General features: G+C 45.6%; 1 protein-coding gene across 1 annotated transcript in view; it reads right to left on the bottom strand.

Annotated features, from left to right (window-relative positions):
• Positions 1-503: 503 nt before the first annotated feature.
• fam171a2a (family with sequence similarity 171 member A2a) overlaps positions 504-15,176 on the bottom strand; it is a 46,802-nt gene continuing 32,129 nt past the window's right edge. Inside the window, exons 6-8 of the mRNA XM_088905962.1 lie at positions 7,974-8,090; positions 7,512-7,638; positions 504-7,112 (exon numbers count right to left, since the gene is read on the bottom strand). Of these exons, the coding sequence (XP_088762088.1) occupies positions 5,570-7,112; positions 7,512-7,638; positions 7,974-8,090 (1,787 nt within the window). The 3' untranslated portion in view covers positions 504-5,569. The remainder of the gene's footprint in view (positions 7,113-7,511; positions 7,639-7,973; positions 8,091-15,176) is intronic.

Below are 15,176 nucleotides of genomic sequence, written 5' to 3'. Positions count from 1 at the left end.
AGTACAGGGTCGGGGGGGGCAGAGCCTATCCCCACAAGCAATGGGCACGAGGCAGGTTACACCCTGGATGGGACACCAGTTCACTGCAGAGCAGACGGATGCTCCCTCTCGCACCAGAGCCAATTAACCTACCATTATGTGTTTTGACTGCGGGGGGAAACCTATGCAAGCAGGGAGAACATAACTGCATGTAGCAGCGCAGGTCTGGAATTGATCGAAGGGCCCCAGCACTCCAAGGTGGCAATGCTAACCACTGCGCCATCACGACACCAGCATTTCTGGTGTGTATTATTACCAATCTGCGGACTACAGGACCTTGCTGCACATTCGGAAACCCACTCGACAGCCTCAGTTTATCCATTTCCTGATTTCGCTCAATGCCAACTATAATAAAGCTCGATAGCGCACAAAACAAACAGCCTACCTGTTAAGACACCGCATTGTTAATAAACCACAACACCGGCATATGTCAGTTCTGGTAGGAAGGAAAGAACAAACTCATCACTTGTTAAATTCTTTAATCAGCTTTGTATATTAATATCATTAAGAACAAGCATAAAAGATTGCACAACAAAACAAAGGAGAAAGAAAATCGGAGAAACAGAAGAAAATGGCATCTTTCAGTCAAGGGGGTGGTATGTTTTAGTATGAACCAAAAGAAACTACAACCTACTACTTAGCCACAGAGGAATGGATTTGCTGCACGTTCATTACACACAAGAAAACAACGGCCTCGAGGGATGATGTAGCATTTCTCAGCCCTGCTTATTCGGCCTTGTCCATCATTTACAAACTGCTGCCGCCTTGTGGGGAGATTAGATGCTCGACACCAATCGCTAAAAAATTAGGCCCCTTTCTAAGGCGGTTGGTTAAAGAAAGAAGCAACCTCAAAAAAAAAAAAGCCCTGGGGAAACAAAATTTCAACAAAACACAAAGGTCTCAGATTTTTTTTCGGAGTATTGTGCGATAGTACGCCAAATCACACTTCTGAGAGCATCAACTGCGTTTTGTTCGTGTCCAGCTTCATGCAGGGCAGTAGATTCCTGGCAGAACTAGAGCATATAGGCGTAATACCCACTTTGACATGTGACTGGCTTTATTATTCATAGTCTAGCAACCTCTTCCTTAAACTCATCCATGTGTGCCGACCCTGAAAGACTGCTGGAGAAACACAATGACACGTTGCGAAGCACACACAGGGTTAAAACTGGGTCAGACGATGGCACAGCAGTCTTGCCAAGACTTCCACGCGTGTGCGCCAAGGGGAGAACATGGCTGGACATTAACACCTGAGCCACACAATACAGGACAAGGCAAAAGGAAATTTGACCCTTTTGTGCGATCATGTTTTAAAGGAGAAAAATCACCCCAAAGTGTCTACGCAGGATAACAATGGACGCCTAAGGAATATGCACGGAGCAGAGCTAAGGCACAAATATTTCACAGTTGTGCATCATCTAGAAGAGCATGGGCTGGTTTTTAAGACCTGATTTTAGCCATAAAGTGACAAGGAATGTTGTTATCCTTCAATCAGGAGACCTTGAGGTGGGATTTTTGTAACAATATACTGCAGCTCTTGCAGGGTCTGGTCATCAACGTGGCTTTCCATTAATCGCAGCCCAAGGTAAATCCCGAGGAATGACTGAGGGTGTGGTCAGTGGGACGCGCAGAGAGGAAAAGCAGATCAGCGAGGAAGCTGATCCCTCACAAACCTTTGCTATGGCGAGCCGTGGAAAAAGAAGCAAAGTGTAGTACACTGGGACGCGCGTCTCCAACGTCATATGTCAAGCAAGACGGGTAGAAAAGAATACAAACTGGCAAATAAAACACACGAGTAAATACCAGAAGAATAAAAGCACAGGGAATGAATTTAGAGAAACAGGCATCTTGGATCTAATCCCAGCAAATTCTTTGCAGTTCCAAAATCTAACAGGCACCTAGAAATCTTCTAGTCTCATGTTCAAATACTGCAACTGAAATAAATTTGTCCAGCTTCAGATCTTTTGTCACGTCGAAGAAGATCAACTTCAATAGGGAAATGCTCCAAATCAAGTATCATTTTGCTGGTCTGCATTGTTTTTGAAGGTAGTCTCAATAGAATACATACCTCAACAAAGATACCAAATCTATATTTTACCTATTGGGTTGCTTCTTGACACCAAATGCCTCTCAATCAAGGTCAAAAGATTCTTTAAGGCAGAGATACCTCAACATGGGACGAGCAAACAGATTCTTTCAAAGTGTAACTACTTGGGATGTCAGCAGGGCCCTGTAGACTGGACAGCAATGTAGTCGAAGGCTTTAATCCTACACTGATTTACTGAAACACTCTGAGAACCCTCCCTTCTGCTTCTCTTGGCAAAGGATATCCCAAATGGAAAGAGTAGGAACAGGTCAGTGATCTGCAAATGAAATCATAATTAGTACAAATTGGAAAAAAAAAACAGATATTGTGTAGCCAGTATATAAACAAAGAGGTGTCTTTGTTTTTGTTTTATGTACATTTTACTTTATTTTTTTATTTCCATCTTAAAATGAAGGCTGACCTGTTAGGGCCAACACTGTCCCAAACACCCTATGAACTGAAGGCCTTTCCTACAGACTAGTACACAATGGCAGTGGCTTCACAACATCTTTAAATAAACCAGTTTCCTCTCAAAACTCTCAATGACTCCGCACAGCAATAAGCACTGATTATAAAAAAAAACTAAAGGGATGAGGTTTGCTTTCAATATAAATCAGAAGTACATTCTGGGTAACAGGTATAAACCCAATGCTGGAGGAATAGTTCTGAGATTAATTGAGCAGGCAATTATGGCTTAAATGTAAAAAGAACATATTCATATTCATTTTTACTTATAAAACACAGAGACATGGTAGCAGAAAGTGTGAGGTTCAGCCTTTTTTAGTAAAACTGGCAAATAGTGTTTCAATAAATTGCAAAAACAAACCTATCCAAAAAAACGAGGATAATAACTCCATTCACAGAGTGAGCATCCTTTTAAAAGCATTTTCATTTTGTCATTTTCATTTCATTTTTCATTTTGTGTAGAGTGGTCATAGGCAGTGCTGTTGCTTATTGTGCAATGGAAGTTATTATACTTATACTAAGGAAGATACTTATGTTTTTGTTAAGAAAATAATTAAAACAGCTTTGTCGTCCTGAAGGACACTGAACTGGTACTGTAATTTAAAAAAAATATTCCCATACAAATTTATCTTCAAATTGACACTTTCCCTCATCTTCACCAAAGACATGTCCTATACCATTTTTATCTCTACTCTACCGAGTGCATGCAAGATAGTACTTTTTTATAATTCCATTACTTTTTTTCTTCTCAAAAAACGTTATCACATAGTTTAGATTTTGGAAAGAATGCAGGTAAAAAAAAGCACTTTATAAATTGGGCTAAAGTCAGTTGGTTTGGCACGTCTGCTAAATCTGTGACCTTTTTCGCAAATATGTAGCCATGAACTGACATGTTTTGTTTTACCGATGAATTTTTTTTTTTGGTTGCAAAAAACACAAAATCAGTTCACTGCATGCTAGAAAGGGCCTTCAGAATCCAGAAGATCTATGCAAAGAAGGCACTTGATTAAGATCTGTCTTCAGCAAGCGGATAGCGAGAGGGATCAGGTGCAAGCTCTTCCTCCACGTTCATTTACATGTTATAAGCAGGGCAAAAAGCTGATTCCTCTGACCTCACACACATGTACAGCTGAAAGGATATAGGCTTCAATGCAGAGATGTTCTACTCAACGTCTCTACACAGGCTGCATTGACTAACCAGTTATTCTGGTTTCTGTGCACCTTTCTCATTGATCCTAATTAATCCCCATTCACTATCTGCCTAGAAACAATCAGTTAAGTGAATGTGCCTTGTTGTTTGCAATCAGGAGTTCATTTTTAGTGATTCAAATATTTTTTGACTGAGTCGAACGGAGAACCCCTGCTTTCAAACCTACAGAAGTAATTCAGCTACGGACATTTTTATATTGTGCTTTAAATAAATGCATATGAGAGGTAGGGACAACTGTTTCTTGAATCTGTAATGCTCAGCACAAAACCTTTATCATCTTTACATTGCAAGGTTTGCAATAGAAACTGCAATCTACCAATCATATTTGTTTTGCTGAATTTTTTTCACAATCCAGACCTTACAGGATGCATTCCAAATCTCCATCATTTGCAAATATGTTTCTCCTGGAGACGGTCAACAATGACATAATGCAAATTTTGCACTGAACATAAGAGCTGCCCTCTTATAACATGTTAATGAGGCGCCCCTTAGAAACACTGCCTACAGAACGGCTGAGATGAGCTGTTAAACATTTCTTTTTCAGTGTATGCTTTAACAAAGGTTATATTACACGCTGTACAGTCTAGTCATTAAATCCACAGGTTAGAAAAACTGCTGACCAAAAAACTCCAAACAGCCACACGGTTCATTCACAGCACTGCAAAAAAAAAAACCCCGAAACAAAATGAAACAAAAAGAATCCTCTTTTGCAACAGCTGCTGAGATGTAAGAAGAGTCTCTCCGTCCCTTTTCCCCTGCATCCTTCCCAAGTGGCAAAACACGCCCAGCTGCAAAGCGCCGAGCCGCTCCATCAGGTCGGGATTCAGCAGCCCAGGCGGGCAAAAAGAGCAACTTCCTGGAGACAAACAGTGCTGGCTTCTCCACGGAGAGGCTGTCCTGCTGAGGAGGGCTTCCTCTGCTCCAAATAAAATGAACGTTCACCTACAAAACAGAAGCGCCCCTCTGCACGTTGCCAGTCCAGTCCATTCTATTTCCTTCCTTTTCTGATCTCGTCCCCAAACTGGCAAAGAACGTGCTGAGAACTGGTCCCGCCCATCCGACTGCCGGGCTGTTGCACCTGGGTCCGACCGAGAGGAGGAATCGAGCAATATTTACACCACGCCCGCGCTCTGCCCTGCCTCACCCCCGGTCCCTTTCATCTGCTTTCCATAGGAATAAAGCAGTTCAATAAAACCTGCTGGATCATTCCAAAAGTCAATACAAAATGGCTCACCGTAGATTTTTCTGGTAACAGGAATATATTAGGACGACAGTCCTTTGGCAAGCTGACGAGAGAGGTTCACAGCTCAGTACTCATGGGCACAAACGTCTCCAGCCGGTCTTGGCCTTGGTAAACGACACCCCGAGCTGGTTAGTCTCCCCCAGGACGCGGCTCTTCTGTTCACGTCTGCTCCTGGAGAACTCTCTGCTCGTCTCCGGCAAAACCAGCAAGGTTTCGCCCTTTCAAGTCCAGACCAAATGCCAGGGATGCCATCACAATAATCCACCCCTGCCGAATGAATGTGGATTAGAAGTACTAAGAAGGAAATGGAAACGTTCACTTTGAAACGATGGAGGCGACTATGAACATAGCGGGTCTCACGCGGTCTGTGCCCAACTTGTGCTTGTCCCTGCCTTTTACCCACCCCTCCCCCCCACAAGGATGTATAGTGACGCCGGTTAAGGAAATGGGTTGGTAACTGTGTCAAGGGATGCGACCTCCCCCCTCCCCACCGCTTCTGGAACAGGAGAACGCCAGGCCGCCGGGCCTACTTGACGTTGAAGACCATCAGAGGCCTCTCCTCTCTCTTCTGCCAGGGGCTCTTCTTGTTCTCCCCTTGGTCGTCGCCTTCTCCCGACTGATCGTTCATCTCGTCCTCGGGACTCGTCATGGAGTCTCGGCGGATCTCGCTGTTGCTGCTCCTGGAGCTGTTGCCCCTGCTGCGCCCCTTCCTGGGGATGGTGGCCCCCCGGCTCTCCAGGCTCTCGTCCAGGAGCGGGGTGAGGGAGTTGTCCTCCGGTGAGCACATGGCCGTCCGGCTCTCGCTGCTGCTCTGCTCGGTGTCGTCCATGTAGGCCAGTTTGGAGTAGGCCACGCTCCCGGGGCCCGCCCTCTCCCGGTCCTCCTTGAGCCTCCTGTGGGGCTTGGCCTCGTTCACATCCACCCCTGAATCCAAGCTGGCGTCGTTGCTCCGGACTCTCTCGTTGCCCTGCAGGTCGATGTAGGAGTGCCGCACGTGGGAGTTGGAGCGCCCATCCAGGGAGACGAACCAGGCCCTGGGGTGCGGCTTGACCCCCAGCTCCAGCAGCTTCTTCTCCGTCAGCGCCTGGAGCTCCCCGTTCATCTGGTTCATGGTGGAGTCGTTGAACAGGACGGGGATCCGGACGGGCCCCGTGGAAGGGTGGGGCGCCCACCCCCGGCCCTCGGGGTCTTCATTTTGCTGGCTGGCCTGCTGCTGCATCTGCTGCTGCTGCTGCGGAGTCAGCTGGTGGGGCATGGAGAGGTTGACGTGGATCCCCTCCATCTCCTGCTGGTGCTGCTGCTGCTGCTGCTGGTCCAGGCCCATCCCCATGGCGTGCTCCATGCCCGAGAAATCCGAAGACAGTCTCATGTAATGCGCCGGGATGACCAGAGTGGGCATCACGCTTCTGTACATGTTGTCCTTCATCTGGTCGATGGACCCACAGAAGATCAGCTGGCCTGGCTGGGACAAGGAGGTGGGTCTGGCCAGGTGGTCCGCAGACTGGGATATCAAGAAATCCGGGGGCTTATTTTCCACCTTGTGCCCCTGGTAGTGCTCAAAAGGTGGGGGCAGGGGAGGCGGGGAGGGGGGGTCCTGGGAGTAGGCTTTGTTGTCATTGACAACATGGCGCCGATGGCCTTCCCCACTCTTGTCCTCCACATTCTGCTGGCCGGCCACGGAGCTGTAGCTTCGCCTACTGTAGTCGTCCTGCAGAGGAGGGTCCAGGTTGTTGGGGACCTCTGCGGACCGGGCCACCTTCATTTGGAAGCTCTCCACCCCCCGGCGGGTGATGGTGTCCGTATTGAACTTGGAGTGCCTCCCCTTCTGCGCCGGGATCTGCTTGAAGAACTCCTCCCGGGAGCTCTGGAACTCCCGCGAGGAGGAGAAGGCCGACTTCATGACGGGGGTGTTGGCGTCCATGTCCCCATTGGAAGAGGCCGTCTCGATGTGGCTGCTGCTGATCAGGTTGATGTGAGAGGTCGAAGTCCCCTGGTCCTTCTTGGAGCTGTCCAGGGTCGAGGAAATGTGCATTTTGCGGTGTTGCTGTCGGGGCTTCAGACATCTCCTCCTGGGGGAAAAAAAGAAAACAGAACGACATCGCTCATGCGGAACGAACATTCCCACAAGGACCTAAAACCTCAAGTCTGCAAACGTGTTAGCGCACATCTCTGTAACTCAAAAATCGAATTCTCTCACATTCAGATAAACTGTCAGCTGTGTTTTCTGCTTGGAGAACAGCAACCTGTGAGTCACCAAATCACTACTTTAGGACAGTTAAGCGTCTTCCGTTTCTGTCTGGGTTCCTACCCTGCATATTTTACAGCTGAACTATTCAACTTTCAGTCCTTTCAACTGCAGCATTGTGCTACATTTCAATTATTTTGTTGTTAACTAGTAGAATCAATTTAATAGATAAGCTGCTCAATGCATTAGCTTCCTTAAACGGAGCTCAAGGCTGAAGGTGTACCTGCAGTAATACAGCAGCAGACAGAGCAGGATCAGGACCAGCAGGGCCATCGAGCCCAGGATAGTGAGCAGGAAGATGGTGTGATACGTGGTGATGTCCCGCAGACCTGAAGGGTTCAGAGCCATGCCTGCAAAACAGGTGGGTCAAATAAGGGCTTCAATTCAACCTAATCAATTTAAACAAGCAATCAATCCATCAAAAGGAAACATGAGGGAAGAAGAGCAAATCTCAGAACAGGGCATCGCTTGCTGCAATAATCAAGACTTAAGAGAAGGAGCATGTGATCTCTGGAAAGTGCAAATTGACAAAGGGGAAGACTGGATCTATTAATGAGTAGACGTTCATTTCCCAAGTAGAATTTAATGGCTTTTGCAAAATGTTCGGGGTGAGGTTCCCCTTACGGACATTCTACTAGTGACACTAGGCCCCAGGTTCACCCCAATTCTCTCTGCGTTGCCTCACCTCCTGTGGTGGAAGGGACAGCGGCGATCCAGTAGCCGAGCTGAGGGGCTACGAAACTCCAAGTCAGCTGGGCTCCCTCTTTCTTTATGTATCCCGTCCCATTCCTGACCCAGACCCCTGCAGGAAAACACAGCCGTCAGAACACCCTGGACGCTCGCATCAGGAGTGCTAAGAAACCGCGATGCCACTCGTCTAGCCTTCCTGAAGACGATGCCCCTTTTGCAGTTCCGTCTTTCCTTCCTCCTGCCAGGGCAAGAGGAACAAGGGACTGATGTTCTGTCTGAGGCAGGAGACCTCGTTTCCATTTCAGTGTATTCACACAGGATCTGACGAAGCGGGTTTAACTTTGTTGCTGCCACTTAAATAGCGAAATAACCGTCTGGGCAACTGGTCAGTCATGCTGAGAACATGTAGCCTAAACTTGCTGGGAAAACCTGTCAAAGTTCATGGTCATTCACAATGCCTAGCTGGCTCACAGGGCCTGGGCTTAGCCCAGCGATTGCAGCGTTCAGTGAGCAAAGAGCACCAGAGACACCCCTTCAGATGGCATTTCATTTAAGATCAACCCCACATACCACTTCTTACCCCTGGGGTTGACTAATGCAATCAGGACACTGCACCAATCTCAGGAAAAACAACACCACCTCAACACAGAGAGGAACCTAACCACCCTCTGGCAGACGTGACATGCGCGCCCCGCCTCCCCCGAATTCAGAATGGAACCAGATATCGGAGCAAAAACACCTGGGAGATCATCATTACAACAAAGAGGAACCAACACAAGCAATATCACAGAACATTCTCTGAGCTTAAAATTACCCAAATCAAAACTTGATATAGCTGAACAGACCTACCAAGAAGAAAAGGCACTCGGTCCCGTCACAGTTTAATTTAAGCAGATGGGAGCCAGAGAAGATTAGATGCCCCACAGGTAACGGCTGCTCCTGCCTGCGTGGCGCGCTCTGTGGGAGACAGGCCCTGCTCTGTTTCTGATCGGTATTCCTCGGTGACAAACAAGGTCACATGGCTGGCGTTCCTGTCTCTGCCTTCAGTCAGCTGAAGCAGCCGCATGGGAAAACACAGCCTCAGACCAGGGCTGCCGGTTGGCTGCTCCTAATGAAAGCATGCAATCGTCTTCGCCTCTCCAAACCAGACCAGATAACGCCATTCCCATTCTGCAGATGCAAAGGAAGACGCAGATGTCTGCACGCTTCCCCCCCACCCCCCCCGGATCTTCTGATATCGCTCAGCCACACTGTTAACAGGGCTGTGTGTCTGCGAGCATTTTTGGCAAGAGGATTTTAAAGTGAGAAGGATAAATTTAGAAAGTGAGGGGAAGAACAGAGCTGTGCCAATACAAAGGGCTTGGAGAAACTAAACTTTATAAAAGATCAGAAGTCTCCCATCTTATCCTACAGTATAAAAAGCAGGTGATAAGTAATGGGCTTATCATTACTTATCACATGGGAGTCACACTCTGTCTCACCTGCCCAGCCCATTCCCTTGAGCTTTCTTCCGATTTCCTTTGTCTCGTATCCCTGAACCTTTTCTCTCTCTCTCTTTCTTATCCGAAGAGACTCCACAGCCTAATCGTTGTGTTTTATCTTTCTACTTTTCAGCATGTAATTAACCTCAGTAATGATAAACGTACTAAAACTCTATCATGGGCACAGAAAAAAAAAACTTGAATAACCAAAAAACAAGACCTGAATCAGGACCAGATCTAGGTCTAAACCGACAGTGATCTGGCCTCAGGTGCTGTCGAACACAGGAGAGGGCTGTGCATCCAGAGGGTATTTGTCCCAAGATATTATCCAGAAGCTCTTGGCAACAAAAGATGAAATATGTTAAATACTGCTCGAGTTTTTCTATTGTTCTGTGATAAAGCAGAACCCAATATACCTGGTGCAAAGGTGCATAGTAAAGAGAAGGTCATTAATAAGTCTTAACAGTGATTGTAGTAAAGATCTTAGCACAAAGCACTCCAACTGAGCCAGGAAATGGTTTTAAATTTATTGCAGTTAATAGCTGTTAAGTCACAATGGCCCTTCTTTTCCAAGAGGCAGGTAAGTTAAGGTTGCTGTTCTCAACCAATAGAGCTGAGGCCATGATTCTGACTGTGCACAGTGACAGGTAAGAGTTAGTCAGCAATGCCAGGAGGAACACTGTAGAAGAGAAACAGAAATAAAAAGGTAAAAACAAAGTGGCAGTTTCTTTTAACAACAGCCATTATTAATAATCGAACTAATCCAAACGATCTCATCTATAGGAACAGATTCAATAAACAGCTGCTACTGAGTGTGTATGAGAAAAAAAAACTTTTGCCGTTTTGAAATGTACACTGTCTTAAGAATGTGATGACTCTATAGTAGAAAAGTCGTCTCTCTTTAAAGCAAACTGAACGCAGGCCATGTGATCTCAGGGGTGGAATTTAGGTAAAGGTGGGTGTACTGTGGATGAGTCTCAGGGAGAACTCTGATTGACTCTATGGCTGCCCCCCTCCCTGGTTGAAAATTAGCATCCATATAGCTATGAAAAGGAGACACCATCGTTGCAAGAGCCTTGTCTGCTCTCCCCCAGCCAGCCAGCTCCACTTTCCCCTAATCTCAGCCTTGCTTAAGGAACAGTGATGGAATAGAGACTGAGTGCCCTGCCTCAGGATAACAGCAGTTCAGGTGCAACTCTCCGAGAAACACTTCAAAGACAGAATGGAAAACGCCTGAACAACACAACCAGAGGAACGATGAACATGCTGTACTTTGTCGTTCAGAAAGACAAGAGCACCCAGGGAGTTTTTGTATTTTAAAAATAAAACGTTTTATTCTTATTCCAACGTATTTATTTCAGAGAACGACTGATTTTAGAAGAAAAACTGAAAGAAATGGGACCTGAGCTCACAGACAAAAAAAAAAACAGGGTGAAACCATCCAGGTTTTAAAAAGATGGAGCATCTTTACAGACTGCACTGTCCCCGTTTCGGCACTAGTAAAATGTAACCAATCAGTACTTTTTTTCCCAAAAGAAAAATATCTGCAATCTATCTTACCAAATGCGATTAAGGTGATCCTGTTAAAAAGAAACTCAGTGAATCAAACCATGCTGGACGATAGGATACATTACATTGAATCATAAAATGGAAAATGTTAGAATTTTGTTTGTGAAAGACAGTGAGCAAATGAATTTCGAACCGTCACGATTTGTATGTATTTTTTTTAACTATAAGGCTCCTGCACACATCTTAACAAAATAAATTTGACTTAGGATGAGCGATGCCTGTTAAGAAAAAGGCAGAGAGAGAACATGGCCTAACCATAGAATCTGAAGGCGCAAGAGCTAGCAGTCAGCCAGGAATTTCTGAGGATGTGTCTTGTAAAAAGATGAGCAGCAGCTTAATTTGTATTGTCAGGTCGCCCTTGTTACAGTGCTTAAAGTAAATGGAGAACATTAATGTTACTTCATAAATACTTGACATAATCCATTTGACAACGCATAATAACTCATTAATAAAATATAATTATGTTCCTTTATCTTGTACTAGAAAACCTGTCTTGGTGCTTCTCAATTTCCCAACACCTACTTTTAAGAAACACCACTAAAGGCCTGATAGTGCAAAGAACAATATTGTTTTGCATTATTAAATCAGGAGTGGGTTTTATATCGGCTGCTAAACGCACATCTGATCTCATATGATCACTCACTGTGGCTTTCACAGTGGAAAATCTATGTGCCAGTCTCCTCAGATACCAGACTGTCTCCCATCCACCTACCGGTGAAGTTTCCCTGTCTGAGACAATACAGCCCCTACAGGTTCCCTGTCTGCGAGATCAATGCAATTAACTCGCCATAAAAAAAATCCAGATTTATAATGAATTTGGCTCAGGCTGCTGACATCTCCCCTGGCAGGAAATGGTTAAACTCCTCCACCCACTCCCCTAACAGCACCGCAATCATTTCCAGAAAAAAATAAAACGATATGGAGGCACAAATATCTTTCAGTGTGATTCCGGCTCCTCTGGCAAAGCCATCATTAATTTTTTTTTGCAATCAGCCCAACAGTTGCAGGCAGGAGTGCTGGTCAGGCCGGCCGTGTGCAGAGGAGGGGCTGTGAATATGAAGTGTGATCTAGAGAGCTGGAACTTGACAGCGGTTTTCTCAGTCGGACACCGTACCGGAGAAAGGACAGGTCCTTTCACTGTGCTGTAGGAGATATAATAAAATACAATTGTTTCATGCATGAAAGCATTCAGCCACTGTCCACTGTATTCTTCATAGCATGTGTTTTTAGCTGAAACTTACAATCTCGAAAGTGAATAAGCCAACTCAAAATTATATACAACAGAAATGTAAAATAAACCCAGGTGCATGCTTGGGCTACCTGTATTGGTGTCTGTAGCCACTATGTACGTCATACCAGATGCACTCTGAACAGCAGAACCACAGACTAGGCTTTTTCACACCCTCACTGCTCACACTTCTGTTGTAAAGGCAGACTGGCCACTAGGGACACTGTTTTCCTGTGACTGCGCCTCGGGTCCAATCTACACACCTTCACAAAATGTCACTCTTTTTTCTGAGGTGTTCCTAAACATTGAGAGAATACTTCTTTTGGGAGGAGAAAAATATAAGCTCTACCTTTGCAGAAAGGGCAGTCTTCTTCAATTCGCCATGACCTCATTGTGGCAATACAGTAAAAGAATATCTCCCAGTGTGAGCAGGAAACCATGTCTTAGACCTATGAAGATGCTATGAAGGCTGCTATTTCAGAAACCCACCACATGAGGGTGCTGTGCACCACTAAGTAGGAAGCTCCTTGTCAGCAGAAGCCAGGGGTTTTCCCAAACTCTTCCGGTACTGAATATCTTAAGGACAGGCCTAGGTTAGATCTTTTTCCCTTTGGCACAATCTGTGCTTGCTCAAAGAAACTGCACAAAAGCTTGCCTTCAGATGACAGAGGCAATGTGAGTCTGCCCTTAGTTTTAACTCTGTGGAACACAGAAAGGCAGTACACACAAGTCGACAGAGAGCTCCCTCTACTGGCAGAGGAGTGGTAGTGGCTCAGTCAGAATTCAAGGACCTTCCTACCTAATCTTTATCGACTCATACAGAGCATATTAATATCCATTTCAAAAGATTATTAAATGGTGGTGGCTTTCCAGAGGTATTTCTCCAAGCCTACTGTTTCTCATTTCACCTCTGACGGGATTGATCACACTGATCTCTCCGTCTGTGCTCTCAAAGATGGTTTTCCTAACTCCCACATCAGAAAGACTGCAGAAACTAAAATTATCCTGCAGCTAGGATCACACCTTTCCCCTTCTCTCAACGACAGACTAAATTCTCTCTATTCATTGCAGGTTTCATTTCACACCCCTCTCCACCTATCCTGACTTCACACGACCTGATAGGCCACTCTTGTCTGTCCCCTGCTCCTGCCTCCTGCTCCTCCTCTCTCCCAGCTCTTGTTCTCCTGCTACATTACCTCTGCTCACTGCCCTGTCTTTCTCACACCTGAAGAAGGCCCCACGGCCGAAATGTTGTGTTTTCTCTTTTCAGCATGGAATAAACCTATTACTTGTTCCTTTCCAGGAGTATTGCAAGGTACTGCACCACTCAGGTTGGCAGTAGTGCTCCCTTAACAAATGAGGTATAAAAGGAACTACTTCAAACTCTGCACTAGGCAGGAGTGTAGAGTAGTGGTTAGGTCTGTGTACTGTAAAAGGGGCAGGTGTGGGTTGGAATCATGCGCTGGGTCCTGCTGTTGTGTTTTTAAAGGGATTTCACTCAGACTGCTCCAGATGTGTACAGGTTTCTAAGGGGGGTTGACCCCTAAGCAGCACATTGATGAGAGCAAGGGAAGCTGGAAGAGATAAATACTTGCATCAAGTATTTTTAGCTATAGCACATAGATTGCTACAAAGAAAACCCCCAACCAAAGAAAACTTGATTGTTACGGTTTCAGAGATTTATGAAATGGAAAAATTAATCAGTTAAGACTCCAGAAGGAGGTCTTTGAGAGATATTGGGAGAGGTGGATCAATTATATTACCTAATTACAATGATTTTGTTTTTTAAGTTTGTTCTTTTTACTCCACCCTCCTTTCTCCCCAGAACTATACCCTCTGTCACAATGGAAAACAATGATAAATGACATTATACTCATTTATATTTGTAATACCTGATGTTTTGAGATGACTGTCGATTGCTCTTTATTTCTGACTTGTATGATTATAAAAAAATATAAGTAAAAAAAAGATTTTCCATCTGGTGCACCTGGTATGAATTATGGCTAATCGATCAGAGGATGTCACCCAGCTGTGTCCTGAAAGAAACCAGAGCTTCAGTTTCAAGAACAGATCTTGTTCCAGACCCCCGCAACCCTCTGTGTAAAGAAGTTCCCTCCCTCCCCCCCCTTCTCCATTTTCAATGCCATAAAGTCCATCTCTATGTGCTCTGGTTTATGTTTTGAAGAAGCCCATCAGGCTATCTTTGAGTAATAAAAAAAAGCCATCTTTTTATTCTGAATAAGGCCAGACCAGTGAATTGGCCAGCTAAGTAGTTTAGTTACTGAAATGCAGCAGCACCTGGCAACGTAATTATAGTCCCATCTAGCATGTGCTGTGCCGGTTGTAAAAGTGAAATACCAACACACAAAAAAGTTAAACACCATAACATAATGACAATTTCAATTCATTACTGTGCACAGATGTCGCTGTGTGACGTTTTGCAAAGTTGTAATTAAAGTTTCAAACAAGCTTCCCCCGTCTCCCTCAGCTTTCAAGCATGTGTGCAATCCTGCATGTCTGGGAATTCCTGTAGGAACCCTAAACCACAAACAGCTTCCAGAGAAGAGAGACCACCAGCTGCAGCTCATCCAGCTCAGCCAGTTCCCCAGATCTCCTCCCACACAGAGCGCAGTCCTGGAGGAGTCCGTCTCGGCCTGCTGAACACCGCCAGGCGGCTGGCGAGGCGATCCGTGCCCGGCGCAAACCCCGCGCGAGATGCCTGTCCCCCCCTCCCCTCCCCCCCAGACTCCCACCTATCGCCCGTCTCTCTCATCTCATACAGCGGGAGTATGGAATATGCTCAGATGTATTCACTGCAGCTGTTTCAAACACAGCTCAGCTGGTTCCCGGTCTCCGAACTTCAAGTGGAGAGAATAAGACTCAGTTGAACTGTCTTCAAACCTCAACGTTTTAGAATGCA

The sequence above is a fragment of the Atractosteus spatula genome, chromosome 26 (genome assembly GCF_055471065.1).
Source record: "Atractosteus spatula isolate fAtrSpa1 chromosome 26, fAtrSpa1.hap1, whole genome shotgun sequence".
Lineage (NCBI taxonomy): Eukaryota > Metazoa > Chordata > Actinopteri > Semionotiformes > Lepisosteidae > Atractosteus > Atractosteus spatula.
This window is presented reverse-complemented; position numbering and strand designations above follow the sequence as displayed.